The following is a 27,337-nucleotide window of genomic DNA, read 5'->3' as shown; positions in this document are numbered from 1 at the left end:
GAAATCCAAAAGTAAGATTTTAAGTCCTTTTGTTGCAATAAAAATAGATTTATCTTTAGAATCTTCATAATTTATTCATTTATTATTATTTTTATTATAATCCTCGTAAATCTGGAGAAGGGAATTGGATGTTCTAGGAGTGACGATTTTGAATGCAGCTTTGAAATGCTTCTTAACAATAACAGTGGCGTTAAGATTCTCTTCTAACGCTTTCATAGCGGCTTCGTGACATATCGCTTGGATTTCTGCACCGGTGTAGCCTTCCGTTAAAGAAACCAGGTCGTCGATATTTACTTTGTCTTCGATATTTTCTTCCTTCGCGATCGGCATATTTTGCAATTTTATGTTGAATATTTCTCGTCTGGTTTCTTCGTCCGGTAATCCAACGTATATTATACGATCTAATCGTCCAGGTCGAAGAAGTGCCTGATAGAATCATCATTAACGTAATCATTGTCACAATAGACATATTAACGTAATTATTGTCATAATAGATATAAGTAGTATATGGTATAAATAGTATATAGTTGTATATATATAGTATAAATAAAAAAAATATTAGATAATATATTATTATTATGTGAAATAAAATAATAATGACACAGTATTTGTGATTATTACTATAATCATAATATAAATATAGTCAATATTAGATAAAGAAAATTTTAATCAACTATAAATAAAAAGCAAACAATTCAGAAAGATAATCTAATATTTCTAATAATATTGAGAATTGAAAAATGGCAGAAATTTTCGCACAGATAAATTAATTTTTTTTTAAATTGAAACTGTTCTGCATTTTACAAAAGTATCTCTTTAATATATAAATTGGCAACAGTTTCATAATCTGAAATCACAGCTACCTATTTTTTCTATATTACTAAACTCACTCTTTAAGTTTAAGATTAAAAAGAATGTAGAAATTCTAAAGATTTTAGATATAAATCTGTCTCTAATGATTATTTTTTTTTACATATTTATGTCAATAAAAATATTTGCCTCTTTTTTCAATAAAAAAGTTATAAAAAGAAATTGATTCTTCAAATCAGTTATACTCCAATTATATGCTTTGACCGATAATATAAGGAAAATTACTTTGTCAATTTTATCCGGTCGATTAGTAGCCGCTACTAATGTGACGCTTCCCAGAGTCGTAACACCATCGAGTTCAATCAATAATTGAGCCAGTACTCGTTCCTGCACGTTGCTGCCGTTACCATTGGAGAAACCTCTCTCACCACCTAATGCATCTATCTCATCGATGAATATGATGGACGGTGCTACTTGTCTTGCCTTTCGGAATATTTCTCTTACAGCTTTCTCGGACTCGCCGACCCATTTCGAAAATAACTCTGGACCCTACAAACAATTTTACAATACAGTAATGGAAATACAATCAGCATTGAATAACTTACCTTAATATTGAGGAAATTTACTTTACTCTCAGTAGCGAGAGCTTTCGCAATCATAGTTTTTGAACATCCTGGCGGTCCAAACATTAAAACACCTCTAGGAGGTGTAATACCCATTCTTGCAAACGCTTCAGGATGTCTCAGCGGCCATTCGACAGCTTGTTTTAATTTTAACTTCAAGTCCTCCAGTCCACCGATATCTGACCACCTTACATTTGATACTTCCACTAAAACTTCCTTCATAGCTGAAGGTTTTGTTGTAATCAAAGCATGATGAAAATCAATCATGGTTACCTTTGGTTCATCGTCTAACATAATCTTGTCTTTCTGATATTTCACTGCATTAATTATTGCTTTTGAGCACAAACCATATAAATCTGCACCAACAAAACCATGAGTGACAAACGAGATATTCTGTATATCCTCATGTGAAAGTGTATTGGGGATCTTTGAAAGTAATTTTATTAGTATTTCTGTACGCATGTTTGGAGTTGGTACATAAATCTCAAATTCCATATCTAATCTGCCAGGTCTCCTCAGAGAACTATCTATAAAATCTAATTTTGAAGTTGTAGCCATTATTACAATATCACTATTGGTACTTTGTAGATCATCGAAAAGCGTTATTAGTTGAGCAAGAACTCTCCTTTCGTGATCCGTGCTGGAATTACTTCTTTTGGGACACAAATTATCTATATCTTCCAATAAGATTATACTAGGAATATTTGACATTGCTTTGTTGAATATCTCTTTGAGTTTATTTTCTGTTTCACCAATAGACTTGCTATAGATATCTGAACTATACACAGTAAATGCATTAACATTACATTCTGAAATTATAGCATTGGCTATCATGGATTTACCAACACCAATGGGACCATATAATAATATTCCTTTACTGACACCAAAGTGCTCTATGCTTCTGTATTTGCCAATACCTATTGTAACTACATCTCTTATATCAGATATGAGATCACTGTATCCTCCTATATCTTCAATTCTAAATTTTTTTTTCAAGGTACTATTTCCATCTTCTGCAACATTCAAAACTGTCCATTTTGTTGTGTACAATGCTTTATAAAAAGTTATTTTTGTTTGATTACTTGTCAGATTTATGTTTTTAAAAGCTTCTGATAGATTTTCATCTAGTGTTTTGATTTGTTCCTTCCTAGTTTCACCCATCTTAATTTGAACAATTCTGTATGCTATCTTTTTTCCATAGTATGGCACGCTTAATCTATTACCAATAGCAAATATCTTCTGCTCGTTAAAATATTTCAGAATATTATCAAGTTCTGTGGTTACATTAGATATTAAATGTTTTCCCAATTGATTTATTACTATCTCCTTAGCAATATAGACATCAGATTTCAACACATATACTTTTACTAATCCTGCAAGATTATTTAATTCAATGGCTAAAAATAAAACAAAGTTTGTTAATTTCTTCAAGCTAAGCATGATAAATAAATAAATTTGATATATTTACCATGTTTTGTTAAAGAGACACTTGTCAAACTTTTTTCATTAGTTGGCCAAGCTGTTTTAACAAGTACCTCATCTTTGGTCGCAATAACAGTTGATGATCCAATAGCAATATCGCATAATTGGAAAGCAGACTGTGATATAAACACCATATCATTAGCATCCCTCTCAGAGATATGTTTGGGTAATTCTATGAGATACATGATTGTGGACTAAAGAGATAAGAATTTGCAAATAAAAATTACCATTAAAATTAGATAGCTATATACCTTGTGATTGGAAAACTTCTATCGTGCTGTATAAAACTCCATCAGAGATGAAAGAATGATTCCAACTTTCTGTGGAAGGTGGACAGTTTGCTTCGTGCAATAAAATATCTTTCTGCGTTAGAGCACATTGACACTTGTCACATTGCTGCCACGAGGGTGACGATGACGACAAACTCTTTCTCGATTTAGTAGACATCCTGTAAATAAAATATGGATTAAAAAAATGTGTTCTCATGTACTAATGTAGTAATTTATTAAAATAGACATTTAATTTAATTAAAATCCGTTTCCATTAAATTTTCATAAAAACACTATCCGTATCTTTTTAATAAACATAAAGATTTGTAAAATAAAAATCATCGCTTGTAATTATAAAAACAGTTAAAATTTAATTTCCAATATTCAAAATGACAGATTTTCTAACCTTCATAATCACATTTTTAACGGTTTATAATTTTATTTATAGTAAATCAAGAGAAAATTTTTACTTTTTAAATTTTTATTTATATATTAAAAAAAGACTATAAATGAGAGTATCTAAATTTCGGAAATAAAAAATTTACTTTTATCCGCTCATTAAGAGGTTAAGCTACACGAGATTATTTGTAAAATTTATATCAATTCTAAATTCTTACCTTACATATTTTATAAAAATCAAGAATTAAATATATCTAAATCAATCAATCGACACACAATGATATATCAATTATATAGACTTATATAAATGAAAAAAATTAGAAGATAAAGGCTAAAATTCAGGACAAAAATCTCCTTTTGTATCGATTGATCAATTTAATGCTGCTCTACTCCATGGTCCGTCGTTAAGATTTTCATGTTCTAAGTACGCGAGAGGCGAGAGTTGTTTTTGATCGAAATTTATAAAACAAAATTAAATATAATTAAATTAAATATCAATTATATACGTGATTTACAATTAATTATCTAATTTTCTATGTAAAGAAAATATAATATAATATTCTATATAGAATATATTATATCAATATAAGATCAATATAAGATAATATTATATCAATATATAGAATATTATACCAATTTCCTAAATATTTATAAATTCGATATTTTTAAATTTTTATTATAATTGATTATATACCTATAAATATATTATCTGCAAATTTATTTTTATTATTTATATTTTTATTTATTATTATTTATCTCATCATGTACATGGATGTGTAAGAAATAAACTAATCATAAAATCTATTTGTGTGTGCAAAAGATATTAAATGAGAAAAACAGAGACATTTAAAAAGTAAATTAAAAAAAATAAATTAAATATTTCTTTCACAAACTATATATATATATATATATATATATATATATATATATATATATATATACTTTTAGCTTCATATATTTTCTTATACAATTCTACATTATATTGCTTTTTAACAGACATTAATTTAAAAACATTATATGTTTAATTTTACATATCAATGCAATTGTAAAAAAAATTCAATAAATTTTATTCCGAGAAAATAAAAATTGTATTTGAATCTAAGCGTATGCGAATTAAAATACGCATAAATATTTCAAAAATATTTTATTAAAAAAAATAATCATTTTAATGATTCTATATAATTTTACTCTTAAAATATTTACCGTACCGTAATTTTATAATAATTTTGGTTCGGATAGACAAATATATTACTTTTATAAAATTCGATGCGTTATTTTTATTTTTTCTTAATTAACTTTATTAATTAACTAATTAATAAAGTAAACTATTTATTTCACTTGACAAATGAATAAATAATACTATTGATATTAATACCTATAAAAACATGAGTATCTTTTCAGTTAAAGGTGGTCTCTAAAATAAAGATGATAACGTCTCACAATAAATAATAGATTATTGGATTATGTTTAGACACAGTCTCCACCATCAGCGCCTGACATATGCATGCTTTCCATCCTTTTGATTTGATTCTGTAATCACACATCGAAATGCTTTAATATTTATTTCCGTATTAACATTTTTTATTTACATCTTTTTAATTTATAAAGCAAACACGCTATGACATATAAAACATAAAAAAAATATTTCATATTACGGATGAAATCGAAGATATATTTAATTGAAGTGCTTCCTTACTCCTAAAATTAACACATTTCATTTTCTTAGTATCAATTCCCAATATCAATTTCCAGTATCAATTTTCAATATAAAACAGAGAAAGCAACGTATTTTTTTCTATTACGCTCTCTTGTTTATATATTTTTTGTACATAAATCTTTAAAAAATTTATAGAATTTTCTCTTCGTCTGTCATTCGACGAGGCGGATCGCCTATTTCGCATCCCCCTTAGTACGCCACTGGGCGTTTTGTCAAATAACGTTCTCTTGCAGGTTGCGGCGAGCGAAATTGAGATCCGCGCGCGCGCGGTAATTTATGAGTAATGATAATGACCTCTCGCAGACCTCTCAACGATCTTGGCAGTAGCTATGGAGTGTGTTAACGAGCGTGGAGGATAGAGGGAAGAGGAAAAAAAAGAGAGAGAGAGAGATCGCCCGGTATAATCAGAAACGATGATGTTGCAACCGGACGAATCTCTCTCCCTCTCTGGCATGCCGTGACGACGGTGGTGCAGCAAAAAGCACAGGAGGTACGAAGGATGAATCATCTTCCCTTTTTTTTTACTCTCTTCCTTCTGCCTCCTGGATTCCAGCAATATTAGAGAGGAGAGGAGGAGATACCACACACAAACGAAATCCTATTTTTTCTTTAAATCATGGATAGATTTTTTCCAACTAGGAAAACTCAAGAAAAGAAATATGTTATTTATGTATCAAATCGTATCAAGCGAGGTCTTGAAGAAATAATCTTGTGGATACAGAGATACTGTTCGACATATGCACATATAGATACATACATATAACATCTAATAATTTCGGATTGTAATGACAAATCAATCTCCTATTTCATAAATGTATCAATTCTATATCTAAAATTCTTCTACTTATGCAAAGCGGATGAATATGACAATAGCAAATGCAGATATGTAATACAAATATTAATAAACTAATTAGCGAATCGAGTAATTGTCTGATAAATACAAACATCTTCGGGATTGTTAAAAAACAAAAGATCAAGATTGATTTCCAACACGGCGCGCTATTGACTATTAAATATGCAGCAATAAGAAATACAAAAGGTAATGTTTTGAAAAATATTGACAACTAGAAGCTCGCTTTTTCGTGAATTCCTGTTCCTCCGGGGTAGAAACTAAAAAGTTCCCGGGACAACCAAACAAGAACTAGAAACAGGTCGACGGTGGTGACCGGCGAGAGTTGATGGATGGTCTGTCCGTCCGTCCATCATCCCGAGGCGGACCCCGTTCACCAAACGAGATTAATAAAGATCCGCCGTTGTCAGAGAGCCGGACGTCTCTCAACCGACTACAGTCAGTCTTCTCGCAGATCGCAAACCGCGTGGGCAGCACGACCTGATTGCGATTGATCTACCCTGACCCCGAGCCGTCCAGCTATAATTCGAATCCGCACGTGAGAGTAAAAAAGAGAGATAAACGAAAATATTGCATCAATCTCCTTCCTAGTACATTTCTAGTCATCAAAACTCGTGATTGTCGTAAGAGATCGTTTATCGTGGACATCATAGATTGATAGAGACCGCAGTCTTAATCTTCCGGGAATTTCGCTTCCATACGCGCATTCATTCACTCGATATCGAAATGCGCTTACAAAGCACAAGGGGACGGTGGGCAGTCCTTGCCGTAGTTTGCGTGGCTAATTTACGATTAGGTAACATCGCAGTGCCTCTCTCTCTCACTCTTTTTCTGCTCTACTTTTCTCTTGTTTTCCCCGCATCTAAACCTATAACATAAATATTAGATAAATATTAGATTGTAGAATAGATTTTGATCGGTTCTCTTTATTTTCTTATGATTTATATTCGTGCCGTTCTTTAAATAATTTTAAAAGAAATATATACAGCAAAATATCCGCATTAATTTGTAGATGTTCAGAATTATTTCTTTTCTTCTTATATATAGTAATTAATAGTTGCATTAATTGCATTCCAGATATTAATAGAACTTTAATGAATTTAAATCTCGACACTAGATACGTGAAAATAATAGCAATATATTTTTGTAATAAATTTTGCTAATAGTATTGTAATGAGATAAATTTTGCTAATAGTATTGTAATGAGATAAAGTATGATAAAAAAGATCCATTTTTCCAATTATAAAACGTTCAATTTACAAAACGAAAAAACAAATCGAAATCACACTTTCTGTTCCTACTTCTAAGTCAATCACGAAATTTTATTTATTTATATTTAAATTTGTTTTTTAAACTACATTCGATTAAAGATCTAAGTTTCTAATTTTTAGTTTTATTTAAAATAATAACTTCAATTCTTTTACTTCTCATCTTTCGATAATAAATTTAGCTCCTTAATAAATTTATAATTGTTTTATGATTTTTATCATTTAGCTTTCTCCGAGAAAGAATCGGAAAGTGAGGGAAAGGTACACTCGGAGGAACCGCGACAACACTCGTGTTGCGCCCGGCATGAAAAAATGATCGACGTCGGATACGGTAAGTTTTGTATAAAATGTTGATGATTCTTTGACATCTCTTTAATTCTAGATATTAATTCAATGTAAAAAAACAGAAATATGTGATATTTAAATGAAAATTTGAAAAAGTATGTATCTATTAATATAAATCAATCTATTAATTAATTGCTAAAAGGATATGATCTTTATCGCGAGTTAATAATTCATGCTTAATCTAACGAGAGAGGACGAAATATTCAATTTCAACATATCTACATAGGTTTGCAAAAGTTGAGAAAAATTTCAAAAATAAAAAAATTTAATATTAAACATGGAAAAATGTTTTAGATAGAGAGAGAGAGATAGAGAGAGAGATAGAAAGAGAATGAAAGAAAATGAGAGCGTGTATGTATATAAAATATGTATATAAATTATATTAACTTTTTAAGAGAAGAGCAAAATTATAAAAAAAAAATTAATATATAGAATTAAAGATTCTTCATTTTACATGCATATTTGAGTACAAGTAGACAAAATACATCGTTATTCTGAATTGAGCGAATTTCGCGTCAGCCATGCATTAGACTCTCACATTGATCTATTGACTTCAATTGAACAACGTGATCTTTGACTGCTTACGAAGAAGAAGACCATCCTAAATGCTTTAATCGAAATTAATATTTCGATTAAAACACCATATGGCTTTTGCTGTACAATCGAACTATCTTGATCAAATCCTATACCAAAGCCACTTATTTTAAATCATAATTGACTTAACATTTTAAAACGCTTGGAGACATATTTTTATTGAATATAATATAATACGATAAGTCATGTAAGAGATAGTTCATTCTTTCGATCAAATTGAACGGATCTTTTGCCGAGTTTTACGACTCACGTATTATGACATGTCATTTGGTTACTCTCTCTGGCGCGAAGATATTTGCAGGTTGGAGAAGGAAATAAAAAAGGAAAGGTGGCAAAGTATGACACGCGTATCCCGAGCACGAGGATACGAGCGAACGTGAATCACACTACGACGACGAAGACGACGTACTTCCAATCCTACGCGCTCGCGCCAAAAATAGCAGAGTTGTAATAATTTGAGTCACTCACCCTCCTTTAAGGCGCCACCCCTTCTTAGGACTCGCTCCGTGACGCCTCATCTCTCACCTAATTTTTCATACAATCCAATAAATCTACACCCGCGCTGTTTATCCCGAAAAACTATTCACGTTCGTCAGTGCGAACATGTTGTTCACTTCATATTTACGCCCGAAATATTATGAAGAGTTTTGTATCGCTGTGTCTTACGTTACAACATGAATTAGATGCATGTAATATAAATGATTTTGTTTAGGGATGTCCGGAGAAGTTATTCAAATCGATGCTGGACACTGCCGAAAATTATGCCCGCGACATGTATCCGATGATCCGGGAGATGCGAGTCGACCAGCAGTGCAGGTAGATCTTTTTTCGTACAAGTTTTCTTTCCTTTTTCCCTTTTCTCTTGCTCCAATCATGTGGAAAATTTGATTCCTTTCTTGGGAAATATCAAATCAGCAACAATCTGGACAAACTGAACATATTAAAATATACGAAAATATTAAATTCAACAGTAAATCGATCTTATTGTTACGTTATTAAAATTCGAGAAAACACGCTGCATAAATTTTACGATAAAATCTAATCAAAGCTCTCCGATATGATTATCTTATTGTTAGTGGCATGATAAATTGATCGATTCGAAATTGCGAATAATAAACTTCGTGAATTTATATCTGAAGCTCGCGACTAGAGTTCGCGGCAAAAATGCGCTTTTTCACCTTTATTATTGCACGAGAGCAAAAAACTTCTTCGCCTTCTACGCCTTCAAAATGCATCTGCGAATATGAGTCATGTAGATTACGCTTGGCAGCACAGATTCGGTGTTGCATTCCTGCTGAACAATTTGAAGAATACTTGTAGAGTTCAATGTTTGTTTGCCACTCGCTCGGTTGTTTAAGAGTCACCGTGATACTAATATCGCCGTGTTCTAGAATCATACATTCTAAATTTGTAAATTCATTCACGTATCATGAAATTAAAAAATCTAATTTGCAATGGAAAAGAATAAATCGAACAATACTTTTTTTAAATTTTAATAATGAAAAAATACGTCATAAACGTGCACGGAAATAAAGATGAGATATATGTAATATAGAAAAACTATCAATTACAATCAGTTGAACGAGATCACTAATATATCGTGAAAAAAAGAATAAAAATTCAATTCTTTTTGTACGATTAAAATATTTTGACAAAACTATGTGCAATATCGTCTCATGAATTCGTTGGCGAGAAATCTTTGTTTAACCGAGGGCTTTACGCAAGGGGTGAAAGAGATTCGGAGGGACATCATGTGCAGATTTACGAGGCGCAGGATCAAGCAATCACGAATCGGAATGCGGCCACGCCAGACATCGTACGATCTCCACAACTTTTATGGCGAAATAAATATTCGGTCACTTTCTTCCCCAATGTGTCTGTATCTCTATGTCAATAATTTGTACTCGTAATAACTGTCCTTAGAACTTTTCTTAAATGTGAAATATGCTTCGTTAACTATTTAAATGTACTGCTACTTTACTTTTAATATTATTACTATTTTAGAGAGTTATTTTTGATATTTTTTTATTTTCAATAATAAAATATAATAACGAATATAATAACGAATAATTATAACGAAATATTATTCAAGAAACTAAGCAAATAATTTTTTTAATTTTCAAGGATTTTCTTTTATAATTTACAAATAAATCTCCTAAATAAATTTTTGAATTGTGTAACATTTTCTTTAAAATATAAAATATTATTAATAGACAAGTAGTAATAATCAAAAAATTAATAAATAATAATTAATAACATTAGATAATGTTATTAATGTAATATTATTAATAAGTAATAATAAATTACAAATTTTTTATACACAATTATTATTTAAATGACTTTACATACGATAATTATTATTAAAAGACTTTACATCATTCTTTTCGGATTTAAAGATTAAAAAAAATCAAATTATCAAACAAGAGAGAAAATAGAAAATAACATTCGCGCAGACATCAAGTCTTATATGGGATCCCTATGATTCCTTTTTCATATTCATCATTTGCTACTTAAAAAAATTATTGAACGAACTATGAGCATTAAATTGTCACGATCTACGAGTAGATATGAAAATACGATTTCACTCAAACTTCGTTTTAGAAAGTACCTCTTTCTTTCGGGAAAAGTAAAAGGGTCTTCTCGTAATAAAGATTTATTTTAAAACATTTTTCGTCCTTCTCGTATATCTCTGGCTAGCAGGAGAGGAAAAAAAAGAGAAGAAGGCTATTTTCGTCACGTGACGCAATCGGATCGGTGGATACGAAGATGCGATTTTACGGCAGCCACGCTACGCGTTTTAATGGCCAATCGGATGGCGAACCCGGACCGGACGAAACGGAGGCGTTGCACGCAAAATACGCGAAGCGACAGAGTACGATATCTTTTGCGTCCTTCGAAGGTCGAATCCCCGCGGTCACCGCTCCTCCGCACGGCGCCGGCGTGTCCAGCCACTAAATCCCGGAATTATATGCGGAATTTCACGCACGGACAGCGGTCGCGGGAGAAGAGATTTATCAAAACAACCGATATTATATTTTTGATAACAATATACGAGGACATGTTTAACAACCGCGAATTATTACAATTTCTCAATATTTTTTCTTTTTCGCATACCACGTGCAAACGTTCGGATCGCTAGTTTGATTATCCTGAAGTTACGAACAACGGATATGTGATATATTCTATTTTTTTCTATGACTATTCATACAGATGTATTTCGTTTGTTTCTAGAAATGCTCATCGGATTCCCGTTGTCGTGCGAAGGCCGCCAAGTTGGAGAGAGTGTCGACGTTGCAGGGTGTTCGCGTCATCGAGGCTATAGATGCCTGTGAGTGTTCGCCGGAAACATCCTGCAAACGAGAATCCTACGTTCATTTCGTGCATTCCGGCACACCACACCAGACCGTCGTAGATACCGGAGTTTGCATTGGTCATTGCGGCAAAGGTATTAAATCTTCGTATATGCGGTGGTCCTCCTCATCTTTAGCAGTCATTATGATTATTTTCATGTATACATATTGTCAGCATTTTGAGGGCAACAGAAGAGCGATAGCTTTCTTTTTTTAAATTAGTAATATTCTGAAATTTCAATATCTTTAATTATTTAAAATAATTAAAAACGAGATTAATTTATCCTTATTCTTGTTTTCCTTAAAATTCAAAGATTTTACTGTTGTGTATTCACATTTTTCAAGATCTTGGTTGCAAGCCGGTGCGGAATAATACAATCAGCATCAAAGGGCCAAATGGTATGTAAACATCGTGATGATAGATACGAGATTGAAAACTCTGGGTTCTGAAAAAGTTAAAAATGCATCGTAAGTCACTCGAATTGAAATTTATATCATTTTCAAGGTGATGAAATTTACCAAGTGGTGGAGAAATGCGGCTGCGCTGGTAACTGTCACCGGATGGACCATATGGAGACCGTATTGGATTACAGCGAAGTAACAATCAAAGAAGGTACAAACACAACCGACGTGAGACCCGTCATCCGTGTAAGAAATGTTCAATAGCTAATCATTAGAAAAGTAGGAAAGAAAAGAAAAGATAAGTGTCATATATTTAATATTGCCATATCAAAATTTATCTTCTTAGTTACATTTACATTTACATGTCGTTAATATATATTTTGTAATTCCAGTTTTGTGCATTTTTTTTAAATTCCTTTATCTTTCCTACTTTCGATATCACTGATACTTAAATTTTTCTGTACTTGATGACACATCACAATTTGATCTCCGTTGCTTTCGACAGCAAATAAACGTTGGACAATGCATCGGAACGTGTCCGGGAAACGAGACGGAAACATGCCTTTTGCGTGATAAAAAAGAGCCGTATAGATGTCTAGCCGGTTTGTACTCTAAGCAATATAGTTGCACACCAACCACATTCAAGGTGCATGAGTACAGGTAGAATCATTTGCGATTATTATATATATTATCTAGATATTTTAAATAATTCGTTATATTATCTATATTTATCAATCTCACATATGTGTTTCAAGGAATAAGATTTTTTAAATGTTTCAATCCAAGAATTTTCAATACTTTTCAAATGTTTTAATCCGACTATTTCATGTACAAAATGAATGTTTAGCGTGTTTTGAAATTTTTAGAACCCGACGAGGTGCGAAGAGAGAGATAATTCAGATCACCCAGTGTGCCTGTATCTAAATTGTAATTGCAGCAGTAAGTCATCGTGTTTGAATCGAATCAAGGATGAGGAAGAGAGAGAAAGATATACGACGGTGTGTTAGATATACTTTACACACTCATGTTCCTAGGTACATTATGTACTAATCTATCATGACTAAATAAATCAACAATGTTTTCTTCAAGGAGTGAGATTAATACTCTTTCTACTATTTATTTCACTAAATCTTGTTTCCTAAATCCGGACATATTTATCCATTGTAAAATACCTTTATAATATGTCATGTAACTTTTTATCCGGATTACGACCATGTATTAACATGTAAAGTCTAATTCTCCTCGATGCTTTATTTCCTCTAATAAGCAGGATATATCAACAGGAAACAATTAATTAGATAAAATAGATCAAATACGTTGAAAAAAAATTACAAAAATTCTACTAGATAATTTTAATAAATCTACTAGAAAATTTTAATAGAAAATAGATAAGTATAATAGATAAGTATAATAAATATAGTAGGTGCATATGATTGTGCGTTTAACAATTTCTCGTCGCGTCTTTTGCGATTTTGGCATGCGATGTCCATCTTCTACGTAAGAGTGCGAAATATTTACATAACGCAATTATTCATCGACAATGTGTATATGCAAAGGGGAGGCGAAAAAGGGCACACGCAAAGATTCAAATTAGACACAAAACTATATTAAAATAAATCGATGAAATTTTAGCGCGATAAATAATGACTTTCGCGAGTTTTTCGTTAGAAAGCGATAAATATCGTCGACATCGGACGGTCAAATTCACCTAAATATCGCCGCGTGACAAATCACATAACTCGGCAGTTACGAATCCGCGGAATTTAGGAAGCGCCCGTTGTTTTTAATAGCCACACACTGTCATCGTCGGAACGTGACCTCGTATCTCGTGATTTTTTTAGAGTCTCGTTTCTCTTTTATCAAACAATTAAATCGCAAAAATACCCCGTAAATTGGCTCTCTTATCAGTCGGAAAAATCAATAACCCTGCTTTCCTTAGAAAAGTATTGCAACAAAAAATATGAGAATACAATGAAAATATATCAAGATTAGACACTTTTATGCAGTTAAAAGATATTTTTTCCGAGGGAAAAACTTTTTAACAAGGATGTAAATTTAAGATCCTTCTAGACTTACTCGATGCATTCTTCTTTGTACAAGCTTAGCTGTACATTTTATGAACATTCATATAAATTATATACAAATAGACTTATATGTAACTAACTTATGTACAAATAATTGACATATACTTTACGTATCTTGTCAGTGGGTTAAAGGACTACGAAACATTGACGAAAGCGAATGTCAGTAAAGCGGTCTGCGGGGTCGGTTGTATCCAATAACAGCGAGAGAAAAGAGCAAGAAGAGCAATGCTGCGAGGGAAGAGGGGAGAGACGAAGAAGTCGCGGGGGAGGTAACTCCCGGCGTAGCATAAAGGTGAGCACGCAGCCAAGATCTCCCATATGCCACTTAGCTTTTCATTCGGTTCGGTGAAGTCTATTCCGACTCTATTACGCGACTCATCTTTTTCTTTCTTTCTGGATAAAGACAGTCGAGAAAAACGCTAGTTTAATTAATTAGTTGATGTCTTTCAATTGCGATGAAAGCATAATCGACGAGTGATCGATTTTTGCGTGCGATTTTTCAAAAATACGTCCAAGATTTTACCTTTTTTTCATACGTGAATATTCATATCGGCGGTGATGAAGAAAAGCGTGCCATTCTGGTTGCTAGTGTTGCTGGTGCTAATATCTCTGAGCGATGTTAAAGGGTATCCAAAACTAAAGTTTTTCAGGGACAAGAATAGTCATCGGTCAAAATTTGAAGATTTGTCGTGGAGATCCTTCGAACAGCTAGAAAAGAACGATCACGCACTCCGACGAGAGGCAACTCTGCAAAAAATGCAAGAGGTTTGTGTAAATGATAAATTACGACAAAATGCTTTTCAACATATAGTGCTTCAAATACCACAAACACTATCACGTTGAATTGCGCATATATTAAATAACGCGATAATCTAAATTCAAGATTGGCATCAATTCGCATATTTGATGTTTCGTGACAAAAATGCTAGCAGTTATTATATTCAAAGTATCACGTTGCAAAAGATCTTTCGTGATATCAAATTTTTAAAAATTCTTCACTTTAACGATTTTGTTCTGTTGTAGAATTAAATACTATAATAGATATATCAATGTATTCAAATTCATCATCTGTTGCGATAAAGAAAGTTGTTAAAATTTATCATTAACGTTACAGATTTTCGGTATTCGGAATCAAAATGAGAAACTGGCACATCATAAAGTACCGCAATTCATGATAGAACTTTACAATGCTGTCAGCGGAGACACGCAAAATCGAAATCCTTACAACGCCAAGGTTGTGCGCAGTTTCATTGAAAAGGGTAATTTTCGTTTTTTTTTCTAGTCAGTTTTCGAAATAAGATTCTTCACCAAGTTCCATCTTAAAAAGAGAAAGAGACTAATCGTGATCTAACAAATATTTTTCGTAACGTGTAGACACTTCTCTACCGAACTTCTATTTTTTCAACGTTTCGGGTCTGGAGATAAACGAATCGGTGTTAGGCGCCGAGCTGCATCTTTATCGAAAGAAAACATCAATGGAGAATTTTCCTTTATATCCTTATTATATGGTAAGTGCTTGATACTGTCGTATCGTAGAGCTTCTCGACACGTCACTCTCTAATATACGTTTTCTTCCAATTGACATCAAACGTCGACTGAAAAACTGACATTTATGCGTAGATAAAACTGTATCAAGTTCTGAATGATCGCAACCTAGACATGCCGAATCTTCATAGATTATTGAATGTTTATTATGTTGGTGCAGACATTTCCGGTTGGCAGGTAAATATTTTCTTTTTCATTAATAATTATTTTTCCATCTTCTGCTAAATCTTTCATCAATTAATTTATTAATAAAGAACTATTTGTCAAGACACTTTCAATATTTCTTTTTTATTTTCTCACAATTTTTAAGAATATTTCAAATTTTTAGTTGTATTTTTATAAATCTTAAATATTATTTGTCAGTATTTTAATACGTCTTATGTATCGGAAAAAATTCTTTCGAGAAATTATATTTTTTGTCGACAATTGATCAAATAATTTGTGAAGTAATCTCAAATTGAGATGTCAATTTGCCCATTTATTTTCGAAAAAGAGTTTAGTAATTTTTATATTTAACGTAATCACATACAATATTTGTTTTTCAAAGGAATTAATAATAATGAAAAAATTCACAAATTATAAATTGTCGACATTAGTGAACATTTACCGAAAATTGTATTTAGAGAAATAAAAGAAAAAAACATAATCTCTCAAAAGAATTTTTTCCGATACATAAGACGTACTAAAATATTAAATATATATATTATTATTAAATATGATGGAATTTGTCTAGGTGCTCAATGTGACACAGGCTGTTTTTGGATGGTTGAATGGCGAGCCAAATCTGGGCCTTTTAGTGACGGTGTCGAGTCTATTCGAGAACAAAATGTCGATGGAATTTTTTCGCCGAAATGGTCACTATAATAAGCAGCCGATACTAGTGCTTTTCGACGACATTAGCAACAAGCTTAATCCATCTAGCAAATTTTCGTATGACGTTTACGGATATCAGAGTGACAAGAAGGACCGAGAAGTGGAGCAAGAGAGCGAAAGAGAAGAGAAAGAAAAGGAAGAAAAAGATAAAATAAATTTGGAGAACGACTATAGTGACGAGGAACACAGATTCAAGAGATTACCAAAAGACGGTCAGCTCGAGGAAGTTATGCTGACGAATAGATACGAGCCAGAATTCTTCCAGCGGTCAAAGAGAAGACGCGAAAGGAAGGATGATAAACGAGAAAAGAATGAACCTGCCTCTTACGATTCTCAAGAACGAGAAACGGAATCGTTGATGCTGGAAGCAGCAACGAGGCGTCGGCGTCGCGATGTCGCGTCGACCAAGAGACGCACCACCAAAATCGTGTCGAAGAATCACACGAGAAAGATTCCGAGAGTCTTGACATCAATGGACATTTACGAGAGGGCGGAATTTCGCGAGCGGCTGGGCCAGAAAATACGTAATCAATCGACGAGACAGCGTCGCTCAGTAGACAATGAAAACGCGATAACGATACAACCGAACACGACCGAGTGCACGAGACACGAGCTCTACGTCGATTTCCAGGATATCGGCTTGTCTTCGATAATCGCGCCGCCCGGCTACTCCGCTTATCAGTGCAAGGGTGTGTGCGAGTCACCTCTCAGTCAGGATCAATTGCCGACTAATCATGCGACGATACAAGCGATCGTGCACAAGATAGGCCTGGTGAAGGGCGTCGAGAAACCCTGCTGCGTGCCGATCAAGCTGCAGAGTATCAGTATCCTCTTCTTAGATAAGGAGAGCGTCGTGCTCAAAAACTACGAAGACATGGTTGCCGAAAGTTGCGGATGTCGTTAAGTAAAATGACTGAATTTTCTTGAAGAATTTCGAATCTCATCGCAGAGACACTTTCGCAGAAAAGCATGAATAAATGCTGGCAGAAAATGGTGATATCGGAAGAAAAGAAGGGATACATTAGATATCGACCTAAAAATAGAGAATTTCTGTAAATGTAAATCTGACAAAATTATATACTCTAGTGTATAATATTATCATGTTTCTATATTATCATGAAATTTTTTCATGTTTCATAATTGGTATAAAATAATGAGTTAATCATTTATAATCGCTGACTTTCTCTCTTTTTATATTGCAAATAATTATATATACTATTACATCTAAAAAGTTAGAGAAGTAGCTGATTTTTATTGTAAATAGTCATGCTGTTGATTGATCATATCGTTGTTTAATTCTCCAGTAATTAAATTGTTTAAGAGGTTTCAGTATAACAAACTAAAACTCTTTGTATTATTAATTATTGTCTTTATCACGGAAAATTCTCTTAGCACTGTCATCTCCAGAAAGATTCACTCGAATCTTTAAATCGATATGTCATAACACAGCTATTTGTACATAAGAACATTCCCAATTGCGTGTAATATAACACGTGTATTAACGAGTATATGTGTGTATGTCTATCATTAGCAGTATACTTAAGTAACGCCGTTAAATTATTGCTAAGATCGAAGTCGAGGGATTAGACTGTCCAATTGTGTACATGTATATAACGTTTCGCCGAATTTATTTATAACCAAGAGTAAAAAAAAAACAAAATAAATGATATTTTAGATCATCATTGTGATCATTCAAAAATTATTGACAAATAAATTACGCCAATCTGTCCTCCGCATTAAAAAAAAAATCCTCGCAAAGAAGAAACGACGCGAGATTTAATTCCACAGAACGTGATAGCACCATATTTTTTTATCATCCTGCGATGTGTTTTCTTCATGCGATCCGTCTGGATTCATCCGGATCCGTCTTTCGTACGGAGAGCTTTCGGTATTCTTGTTTTTGTGCGAGGAACCGGGGCGAGAATTTACAGGTGCAATAACTCGACAGTAACAATATCCGTCGAGTTTGGCGCCGCTGGGATTGCAGTAATGCAGTCGTGGAATGCAATATTACGACTATTGGTCTTTCCTCTGGTATCCCTCATCAGAAATATATGTATATATACAAGATGTTTCTTAATAAGCGAAAAATTTTAGATGATTTTTTATCGAAAAAATTAAGGAGGTTTTTCATATAAACATATACATCCTCCCTGTGGAGTTACACTCCTCCAAAAGCGAGGGTAAAAAAAGGTTTTTATTTTTTTCTCAAATTTGGAACAAGTTAAAGAAATGAAATTAAGTGGATATTTTCTACTAGTAAAAAGATTATTTATTATTTTTTTCAGTCTCTCGTATTGTTATAAGGCGATAAAACTAGCAACTCCTATTCAATTTTTTATTATAACTTTTTAATGTTTACATGAAAAACCTCCCTTAATTTTCGACAAAGAATCATCTCCTAAAATTCGTCGCACTTATTAAGAAACACCTTGTATATACATATCGACAAAACCTGACTCGACGATGATTGTTTCTTAATATTCTAGAAGAATATACGCGAAAATGCCACGTGTATTGTGTATTTTAGAAACGTTCTGAAGTCCTTTTTAACGTCATAATCGGTCTTGGGATTGAGTAAAACAAGACGCTGTCTTGATCTCTCGATTGAATAATCGTCCCGCGGTGAGGTCGCGTTATCTCGTACAATTGAACGAGATTGCGGGTGATTACGTGAATTCGTTCGACAAATTCGTTCATTTGCGATTTAGTCCCCCTCCACCCTTGGCTTGTTTTCCTCCCGCGCGCGGTGACCTCCTTCATTTTTAGCGCACGTGCCATCGTAACAGGTCTCATTACTCATTCATCTAATTTTATATTCACCTATCCCTTCTCGTTCGTCTCTTTTTTCTTAAAATGCGTGGAAGTATCGAGCCTCGTTATTTTATTCTTTTGAATTATACAAAAAAAAAATAATTACATTATATCTTTAAAATAATAAAAAAGCATTCCAAAAAATTCTATAATTTCTTCCTCCCTTTCGTCTTTTCTCTTTAATACAAGAATTAAATATCTCGATATAAAAAAGTGATTCGTCGCGAAGTTGTAATAATGATATAATACTGGACAGTAGCAAGTACTTTCGTATTCAATGTCGACACATAAGCATTACCTTTTTTCGTTCGATACGCGGATATCAATATAGAGTATCCATATTTCGTCCCGGTAATAACGTCGAGCCGACACGCAAATTTGCATATCGTTTCGCACGACACCCGAGATCGTTCGCGTGCCGCTATGCTGCATTCCGCTCATGCATCCTGAGGCTATATTTAATCCGCGGTGGGTGTATTTTCGAATCTGTCCGACTAAAAATAGCCGAAACGCGTTTCACTGCATTCCACCGTTGTTGTATTTAGATCCCTACGCATTATGATATACACAGCAAGAAATCTTATTACCAAAAGCGCTTTGGGAAGAGAGAGAAAGAGAAAAAAAAGGGAGAGAGAAGGAAAGAAGAGACGAATGCGGAAAGATTCGAATGCAACGACATTTAAATGACAAAAAATGCACACACAGACATATTTTTCATTTCTAGTTTCTTTGATTAAATTAGAGTGTTGTTAAACTGGTAGAATTTTTTTCTTATTACATGAGGTCGCGAATTTAATATAGCAAAATATCACAATTACGAAAAGAAAAGATATTTACTGAAATCATAGATCTAATTGAGAAGAATAATTGATCGTTGGAGGAATGACTATATCGCTATATCGATAGAATGAATAAGAAGCGAAAAACCTAAGAGACTTACAAACAATAGTGCCTTTTGAAATTGTAAGAAATTCTACTTCAAATTTGAAAGAAAACCAATTTTTTATGATCAAGAAAGTAACTGGAGGAAGTAGAAGAAAAAAAGGTATAATGAATAGAAAAGAATACATTAAGAATACATAACATTTCTTTAAAAAGAAAAACCGATATCCTTAGAGAAGGAAAAAGGAAAATAAAGCGAAAAAAAAGCAAAAGACTGGAAAGGGAAACCTTAGACTTTGTGCTGTACAGCTGTGCATTAATGGCATCCGTTCACGTTGAATTTTGTCTCAAAAAATTATCTTCTTTTACAGAATCAATTGTACTGATTAATTATAGATATCTCGTATTCGTAAAAAAAGGAAAAAGGCGGAAACAATTTTCTCGTAAACACGGACGAAGCGGACACCGTTAATGCACACGACTGTACCATAGCGCACAACTCGATGGTGTTCTGTCATCTCGGGCGAACTACCTCTCTCTTTCCCTCTGTCCACTGCTGGCTATTATAGTGAGACAGACTCTTCACCGGTTCACAACTATGCACATAGTGGTAGGCCTTTGAACGGTGCACGCCGCGTGCGCCTACCTTTTCCCCCCTTGGGATCTTCTCTCGACCCTTCAGCCTCTTCGTTCTTTTGCTATATCGCCCGTTTTACATCACGCGTCATCAGTGCTCTCGCCTCCCTACGTCCCGTACGGTGCTCTTCGTATTCGGCGCGCGAGGAATGCGGTGGTAAACAAACGCGGACGTCGACTCCCAAGATCGTCAACAAACATAGCTCAAGAGACGACAATAAAAGGGAAGAGTCTTCGATGAAGAGAATAACAGATAACAATGACCGAATGACCTACCGCGTATTACTTAATATCGATCGTGTGTTGTGATATGTTAGTACGAGATAAATGCTTGACACGTCGACTGTCTAAGAGTAATGCTGAGCGGTCCTGAGAATCGAATTCCGTATTAATAAAATGAGAGTGCTGCGTGTAATTTGCCTGGCGGCGATTTTCACCTCGATTTTAGCGATTCCACAAAAGAATAAGAATCATCAAGTAAGTACTTGAACTAGTAATTCTGCAGAAATTAGAATATATATATTTAAAATAGAAACAAATAAGCCCTATATTGACAACGCAAAATTTTACACTTTGTACTTGATTCGAAATCCTTTCTTAATGGATTAAGTTAGCGTTACATAATCTTCTCCAACTGTTATTTGTTGTAGTAACTTATACAACTGTTTATTCTCAAGCTCTGATTTGATATTCTCGATTTTACTTAAAAATACCGATATCTTTTTTCTTAAATTTCTAACTGATAGTGATTTATGAGGAAAAAATTATCAGTTCTGTTAAATAAGTCTTATTATTTTGCAAGTACATAGTCTCTAAGACTAGATGTTTCTAGATTGTTTTATTCCGAGTTTTTTTTCTTATCTCTTCTTAACTTTAACAAAGAATTTTCATCAATCTTGAAAATAAGACGTTATTATTTTGCAAGTACATAGTCTCTAAGCTAGACGATTCTAGATTGTTTATTCCGAGTTTTTTTCTTATCTCTTCTTGATTTTAACAAAGAATTTTCATCAATCTTGAAAATAAGACGTATCGAACTTTCATTAAAATTCGGTGAAACGTGATACAAAGATTTTTCTTACCGTCATCTTTTTTCTCAAATTTTATTCGATATATTCAAAAATCTCGCTACCGGTAGGCGGCTACGCCATTGACGGGAAACGATCTTGCGGCGTGCCGTTTCTCAGAAGTAAACTTCTCTCCCCCGCTCGGGGATCCTCGTTCCTTTTCTTCCCCGCCGCCGTTCTATCCATACGCCAAACGCCGGCGTTCTTTGATGTCGTCGCGATCGTGTCAGCCTTTTACGTATCGCATAGTCACGCCGGTCATCGGTCTCTTTTCTTTGATGAATTGCTTCTTGATACAGATTCGAACGGATATGTTTCCGATCGAATTATGTCTCTACAGCTCGAAAGAAATAAATCCAGCAATCTGTATCACATCAGCGATTTTTATCGATGTATATTTTAAATGAATATTTTTCCGGGAAATTATGAAATTTGTATTGAAACTTTATATACGAATAAATAATCGCGTTTCGATATTATACACAGATACAAAAAAAGATAATTCCGGAAAAAAATATAATCGTAATGTAAAATAAACTTTAGATTTACTTCTCATTTTCTGTAATCTCCAACTCATAGAGCCTCCTCCTGATTACAGTAACAAAAACATATTGCAACTATAAGATAACTGGTTTTAAGGAATTATCCGTTTTTCAGATAGAAAACTCTAAGACAATACAAGACGTCGAACGTGAGGCAAGCAAGACGAAAATTCCAAGACGATTACTCGATTCACCTGACGAAAAAGATGAGAAGTTTTATTTCTTACAGACTAGACATCGCCGAAACGATCGTATAAAATCAAACGCGGAATCAAGTACTTTAACAAAGGAAGAAAATGATGAGCAAAGTACGCTCGTTTCTATGTCAGACTCTCCTAAAAAAATCGATTCTTCCGACACAAATTTCATGGATATAGATATAATCATGCGAAGTCGAACAAGTAGGAGCGAGAACACGGACATTTATGCTGCAGAATTTTCGGAGATTGAGCAAGACGATAGTTTCAACAGTCTTCTGACAAGATTATTCGAGGCGCTACAAAACGATTCCGTGAAGGATGATCGTGACATATTGAATGGATCGAATTCTATTAATAACTCTAGCGATGACGAAGATCGTTGCCAGAAATGGCTGGACAATAGAGAGAGAATTGAACAAGCTTTCCCGGGTAAATGTACTTTACATGCTCGCAAACTCGCTAGGATATACACAGTATCCTACTTATATAGAATATAAATAGAATATAAACCGATATTAAAATAATATTAGAATCAATTAATATTAGACTTAATTAACAGTAACTTTTATCAAAGAGATGCTTATTTTTTTACAAGAAACACGATAGTGCTAATATCTTCTCTATAGGACGATAATATAAATTTATAAATATATATATATATATATATATAATAGATCTATAAATACCTCTTTGATATATCCCATAGGATCTATCGACGAACTACCGGCGTGTCCATGCCAATATCCCAACGATATCTTTTACAACGATATGATCTGGGATAAGAATCGGCGAAAGAAATTCCGATGGCGCGATGCGACTAACGCTCCCCAACGGTCCGTCTACAAGAATGGCGCCTCTTATTGCGTGCGATCTTTAGCATCTCCGGGAACCAAGACCATGGGCGGACAACACTGTTGTTACGACGAGAACAGAAAACTGTTGACACGCGGCTCCGGCGCTGGCACACCATACATTGTCAATCCAGATGTGTCGTTTGTGTTGCATGACAAGGTCGATCTGCTACCTTGGCGGCTATGTAAGGGCGATTTTACTAGGTACGCATTCATGTACAGCACGTGATGTCAGGTATTCCCGTTCTGTAAATTAGAATCAAGAATGTGTGTTAATAACATGTATCACTTCATATATATATATATATATATATATATATATATATATATATATATATATTTTTTATATTATTTATATATTTATATTTTTATATATATTATTTATATATTTTGTTATTATGTAGATACAATAAAGTGAGAGTACCAAATAACGAAAATAATTGCGAAGTAAATCCAGATGACGAGGAGTATGAATATGAAGTGGAAAATGCGAAAAATTATTGAGATATAATATTGTCGCAATCATACCAAAAAAAAAGACCAATAATCACAAGCAATATCAAAGACCTGTCTTTCACTTTATATAATTGTTCCTTGTAAACAGAGCAATATAATAAATTTTAATTTATTTTCCTATGAATACTGTATATATGTATTTTCAAATTAACAAATCACATTAAAAAAATCTGCTTGAGAACACTGCATGCTGCATAGAAATAATTTTTTTTTATTTTGCACTAAAGTAAATGTTCCTAAGAATTGCTAGCTATTTAATCAACGAACCAAGAGGAAATTGATATCATACTATTTCTTTTTTTGTTACAATAAGAAAAAAGATATGTGACAGCATCATATGGTGGTCCCAAGCAGTCACCTATTTAACAGCACTAATTCCTATTGTTGCTCGACTTTAGTGAATAAAAATGATATTTTCAGTGATAGGAAAGTTGGCTTGTATTATCAATCATTATGAAGTGATTTTAACCTCTATGGATTGTTACTTTAAAATTGAATATGTATGTCAAGCAAGTAAACAATGGCAAATGCAAAGGAATCAAATTTCAAAACTGTCTTTGCTGTCTTATGAGCAAACTGGAGCAAACGCCATTAAATATTTCGTTAATAAATATGCTATGTTATTTGCTTAATATATGCTCTTCCTAAAATAAACATCGAATCGCAGAAAAACTAACCTTTCGTGTGTCCCAGTAGAGCACATCTCAGTTTTCCGCCATATTAGTTTTCATGACGTATGCTGATAGAATTTCTTACCTAACCTTACATGCAAAGTTGTCATGGTTACTGTTTCCAAACATGTGACATACAGCTGTCACATATGCTTGTCAAATCAGTCAATGCATTCTGAAGTCTGATTCGAAGTGGCTTAGAATAGGAACTCTTTCCCATTTAATGCGTGGTTCTCTCTCTATATATATTGAAAAAAAAATTTATACAGATCTAAAATGGACTGGACTACTGAGCTCGAGATTACCTCCAAGAAGGTAATTTCAGTAGCACAATTAAAAATTTGATTATTTAAAATCTTGATAATTAATAAAATAATTTAAAAAAATTCTTTGACTAGAGAATTACTATGATTTAAATTAAAAAATATATTGGTGTATTTTCAGTTGATACCTCGCTTAGGTAGACGTGCAGGTCAGAATAATTTGCAGGAAGAAAATAAATCCGATGATGATCTTCTCGAAAGTCCAATTTCCTTGTCATCTGGAAAGTCTTTGCCTATGCAAAGACCTGTAGTTCCACCTCGTTCTAGGAAAACTGGCTGGGGAGATGAACTGAAAAGCGGCAAGTAAGTTTGTATCAGTTACAAGATAGAATTTATCTATATTTAAAAATAGCAATCATATACAAAGATTAATAATAAAATGTGAATAAACTAAATTTATTAATTTTGAATATGATTAATTGATTAATGTCTTTCATTGCCTAGATCAAAGATGACATCAAATATTGCTGAACAGTGAGTATGTAGGCCCATAAGATTATAAATCAAATGACTATAGTCACTGACAGATTATTTCTTAGGGAGCGTTTTCGAGCAATTGAGAAGGAAGAGCAAGAAGATGGTAAATTGACCTAAATCAATTATATTAACAGTACATATTAATTATAATTAATATACTATTCATATTATATAATTCTAATTATAGTATAAAATAACCAGCAAAAAGATGATAAAAAATTTAAATGTTTTTTTTCTATTTTTTCAACATTATTAATTTTTATATTTGTAGATATTCCTGTTATACCGGATTTGGATGAAATTCAGGAAGATAATATTTCATCTGAAATTGCAAGCGCACCCACGTAAGTATTATTTATATTTATTAAGATTGTTATTAAAAATTTATAATATGCTTAAATTCAGATTAAAGTATTTCAATAAAAAAAGAAAGACGGTTTTTATCAAGATATATCTTAGAGAGATTTAATTGTAAACTAAATTAGAATATAATTTTCAGAATTAATGCAAATAGAGTGACTGCGTATGAGGAACTGGATACTGATCTGGTGAAAAATGCGGCATTTACATCATTAGATGGCGTCAGTCTTTCTCTTCTCGCAGACAAACTGTACAATGAAAATTTGGTGAAGGAATCTGACGAAGTTTGGAATTGGAATCTTCTCTTCACACAAATTTCTTCTGAAATTAATAGCGAAGCACAGGAAAAGATTAAAACTTGAAGCTACAAAAAATTATAAATTACTAGTGTTTTTGTACTTGAAGATAAAAAATAAAACTTCATATATGACAACGAATAATTCTATTGCATCTTGAAAAATTGTATCTTTCAATATATAAAAATCCCACAAAAGCTACATACAATTATAACCCAATTTTTCAAATAGAAGTCTATAATAAAGACTTGCAATATTTTCTTTTCAAGACAAAACTTGACTCATTAACGAACAAATTTTAGAGATTTATTAACTCACCAATTTTGTTGAATAAATTTTAGAGACAAACTAAAAAGTAAGAAAGAAAAAACAAAAAATGGCGTACCGCTATCTGCAGTGCCTGTATATGGAAGCGACAAATTACCTCGTCTTACCTATTCGATTACCCCCCAATTTGGAAATCGCGGTACTTCGAGGAGCGACGTCAGGACTCAACCGTGCAGGCGTGCAAATCCGAGGTCGTAAACGAGCCACGAAGATGCAGGCGCAATCGGGAGTCTATTTTACAGAAGCTACTTGAAGCTTACGACAACGTGATAACACCTACTGAGCAGATCTGCCAAAGTTTTCTGTACGTTTAGCGATCGATGTTCAGCTGTGCAATCACTAGCACACGCTTCCAATAGAACGAGTTTCGAGATAGTATATATACAGATTTACACGATGATATGTACATGCGAGAAACCTCTATCATTATAAGAACTCTATTACAATAAAATGTTACTTCACGTACCTCTGTATGTTAGTTTATAAAATGATGTCTAATATCGCATCGTTTTAATTAATAAGATTTTGCAATTATTACTTAAAATATTAAACGTCAAAAATAAATTGTTTAATGTGGTGGCCATCTAGTGATGAATTCTGTCTTTTCCAAAGATATAGCATATAATAGTTTAGTATAATTCATAGTATATAAATTATTCTTAGGTACGTACAAACAGTTAACATAGTGAGAAATTAAAAATATTAAAAATTAAAATTAAAATAGATGATATAAGAAAAGTGATTCTCGCAATTGCCGATTTAGG

General features: G+C 33.0%; 5 protein-coding genes across 12 annotated transcripts; 4 read left to right on the top strand and 1 right to left on the bottom strand.

Annotated features, from left to right (window-relative positions):
- Positions 1–55: 55 nt before the first annotated feature.
- On the bottom strand, positions 56–26,942 carry LOC105258933 (spermatogenesis-associated protein 5). Of its 6 annotated transcripts, none has more exons than XM_025412895.1 (7): positions 14,717–14,805; positions 4,959–5,113; positions 3,167–3,363; positions 2,902–3,087; positions 1,416–2,830; positions 1,096–1,359; positions 56–426 (listed from the first exon to the last, which is right to left on the bottom strand). In XM_025412895.1, exons 3-7 carry the CDS (start codon positions 3,360–3,362, stop codon positions 76–78), a joined length of 2,412 nt encoding a protein of 803 aa, XP_025268680.1. In that variant the 5' UTR covers position 3,363; positions 4,959–5,113; positions 14,717–14,805; the 3' UTR covers positions 56–75. The 6 variants fall into 6 exon arrangements, 4 of the variants coding, with proteins under 4 accessions (XP_025268680.1, XP_025268679.1, XP_025268682.1 ...); XM_025412894.1 differs by lacking the exon at positions 14,717–14,805 and adding an exon at positions 6,887–6,992; XR_003123449.1 differs by lacking the exons at positions 56–426; positions 1,096–1,359; positions 1,416–2,830; ... (1 more) ...; positions 3,167–3,363; positions 4,959–5,113 and adding exons at positions 12,237–12,373; positions 23,439–23,849; positions 24,797–25,029; ... (1 more) ...; positions 26,159–26,271; positions 26,681–26,942 and having other exon boundaries at positions 14,717–14,940.
- LOC105258914 lies at positions 6,550–13,210 on the top strand. Of its 3 annotated transcripts, none has more exons than XM_011270499.3 (8): positions 6,550–6,688; positions 7,645–7,749; positions 9,070–9,173; positions 11,589–11,802; positions 12,053–12,106; positions 12,213–12,355; positions 12,615–12,769; positions 12,976–13,210. In XM_011270499.3, the coding sequence occupies exons 2-8, from the start codon at positions 7,731–7,733 to the stop codon at positions 13,031–13,033; spliced, it is 747 nt and encodes a 248-aa protein (XP_011268801.1). In that variant the 5' UTR covers positions 6,550–6,688; positions 7,645–7,730; the 3' UTR covers positions 13,034–13,210. The 3 variants fall into 3 exon arrangements, with proteins under 3 accessions (XP_011268801.1, XP_011268800.1, XP_011268799.1); XM_011270498.3 differs by having other exon boundaries at positions 6,550–6,694; XM_011270497.3 differs by having other exon boundaries at positions 6,550–6,946.
- On the top strand, positions 14,530–17,696 carry LOC105258916 (bone morphogenetic protein 10). The gene is made up of 5 exons (XM_011270500.3): positions 14,530–14,958; positions 15,308–15,452; positions 15,568–15,701; positions 15,814–15,915; positions 16,472–17,696. Exons 1-5 carry the CDS (start codon positions 14,752–14,754, stop codon positions 17,513–17,515), a joined length of 1,632 nt encoding a protein of 543 aa, XP_011268802.1. The 5' UTR covers positions 14,530–14,751; the 3' UTR covers positions 17,516–17,696.
- LOC105258917 (isthmin-1) lies at positions 20,896–24,229 on the top strand. The gene is made up of 4 exons (XM_011270501.3): positions 20,896–21,420; positions 22,668–23,181; positions 23,459–23,807; positions 24,008–24,229. Exons 1-4 carry the CDS (start codon positions 21,340–21,342, stop codon positions 24,105–24,107), a joined length of 1,044 nt encoding a protein of 347 aa, XP_011268803.1. The 5' UTR covers positions 20,896–21,339; the 3' UTR covers positions 24,108–24,229.
- On the top strand, positions 24,918–26,368 carry LOC105258919 (intraflagellar transport protein 43 homolog). Its single transcript, XM_011270502.3, has 6 exons — positions 24,918–25,105; positions 25,235–25,416; positions 25,558–25,587; positions 25,653–25,693; positions 25,862–25,934; positions 26,090–26,368. The coding sequence occupies exons 1-6, from the start codon at positions 25,067–25,069 to the stop codon at positions 26,310–26,312; spliced, it is 588 nt and encodes a 195-aa protein (XP_011268804.1). The 5' UTR covers positions 24,918–25,066; the 3' UTR covers positions 26,313–26,368.
- Positions 26,943–27,337: the final 395 nt, after the last annotated feature.

Source organism: Camponotus floridanus, unplaced genomic scaffold (assembly GCF_003227725.1).
Source record: "Camponotus floridanus strain SB8 unplaced genomic scaffold, Cflo_v7.5 scaffold59, whole genome shotgun sequence".
Classification (NCBI taxonomy): Eukaryota; Metazoa; Arthropoda; class Insecta; order Hymenoptera; family Formicidae; genus Camponotus; species Camponotus floridanus.
This window is presented reverse-complemented; position numbering and strand designations above follow the sequence as displayed.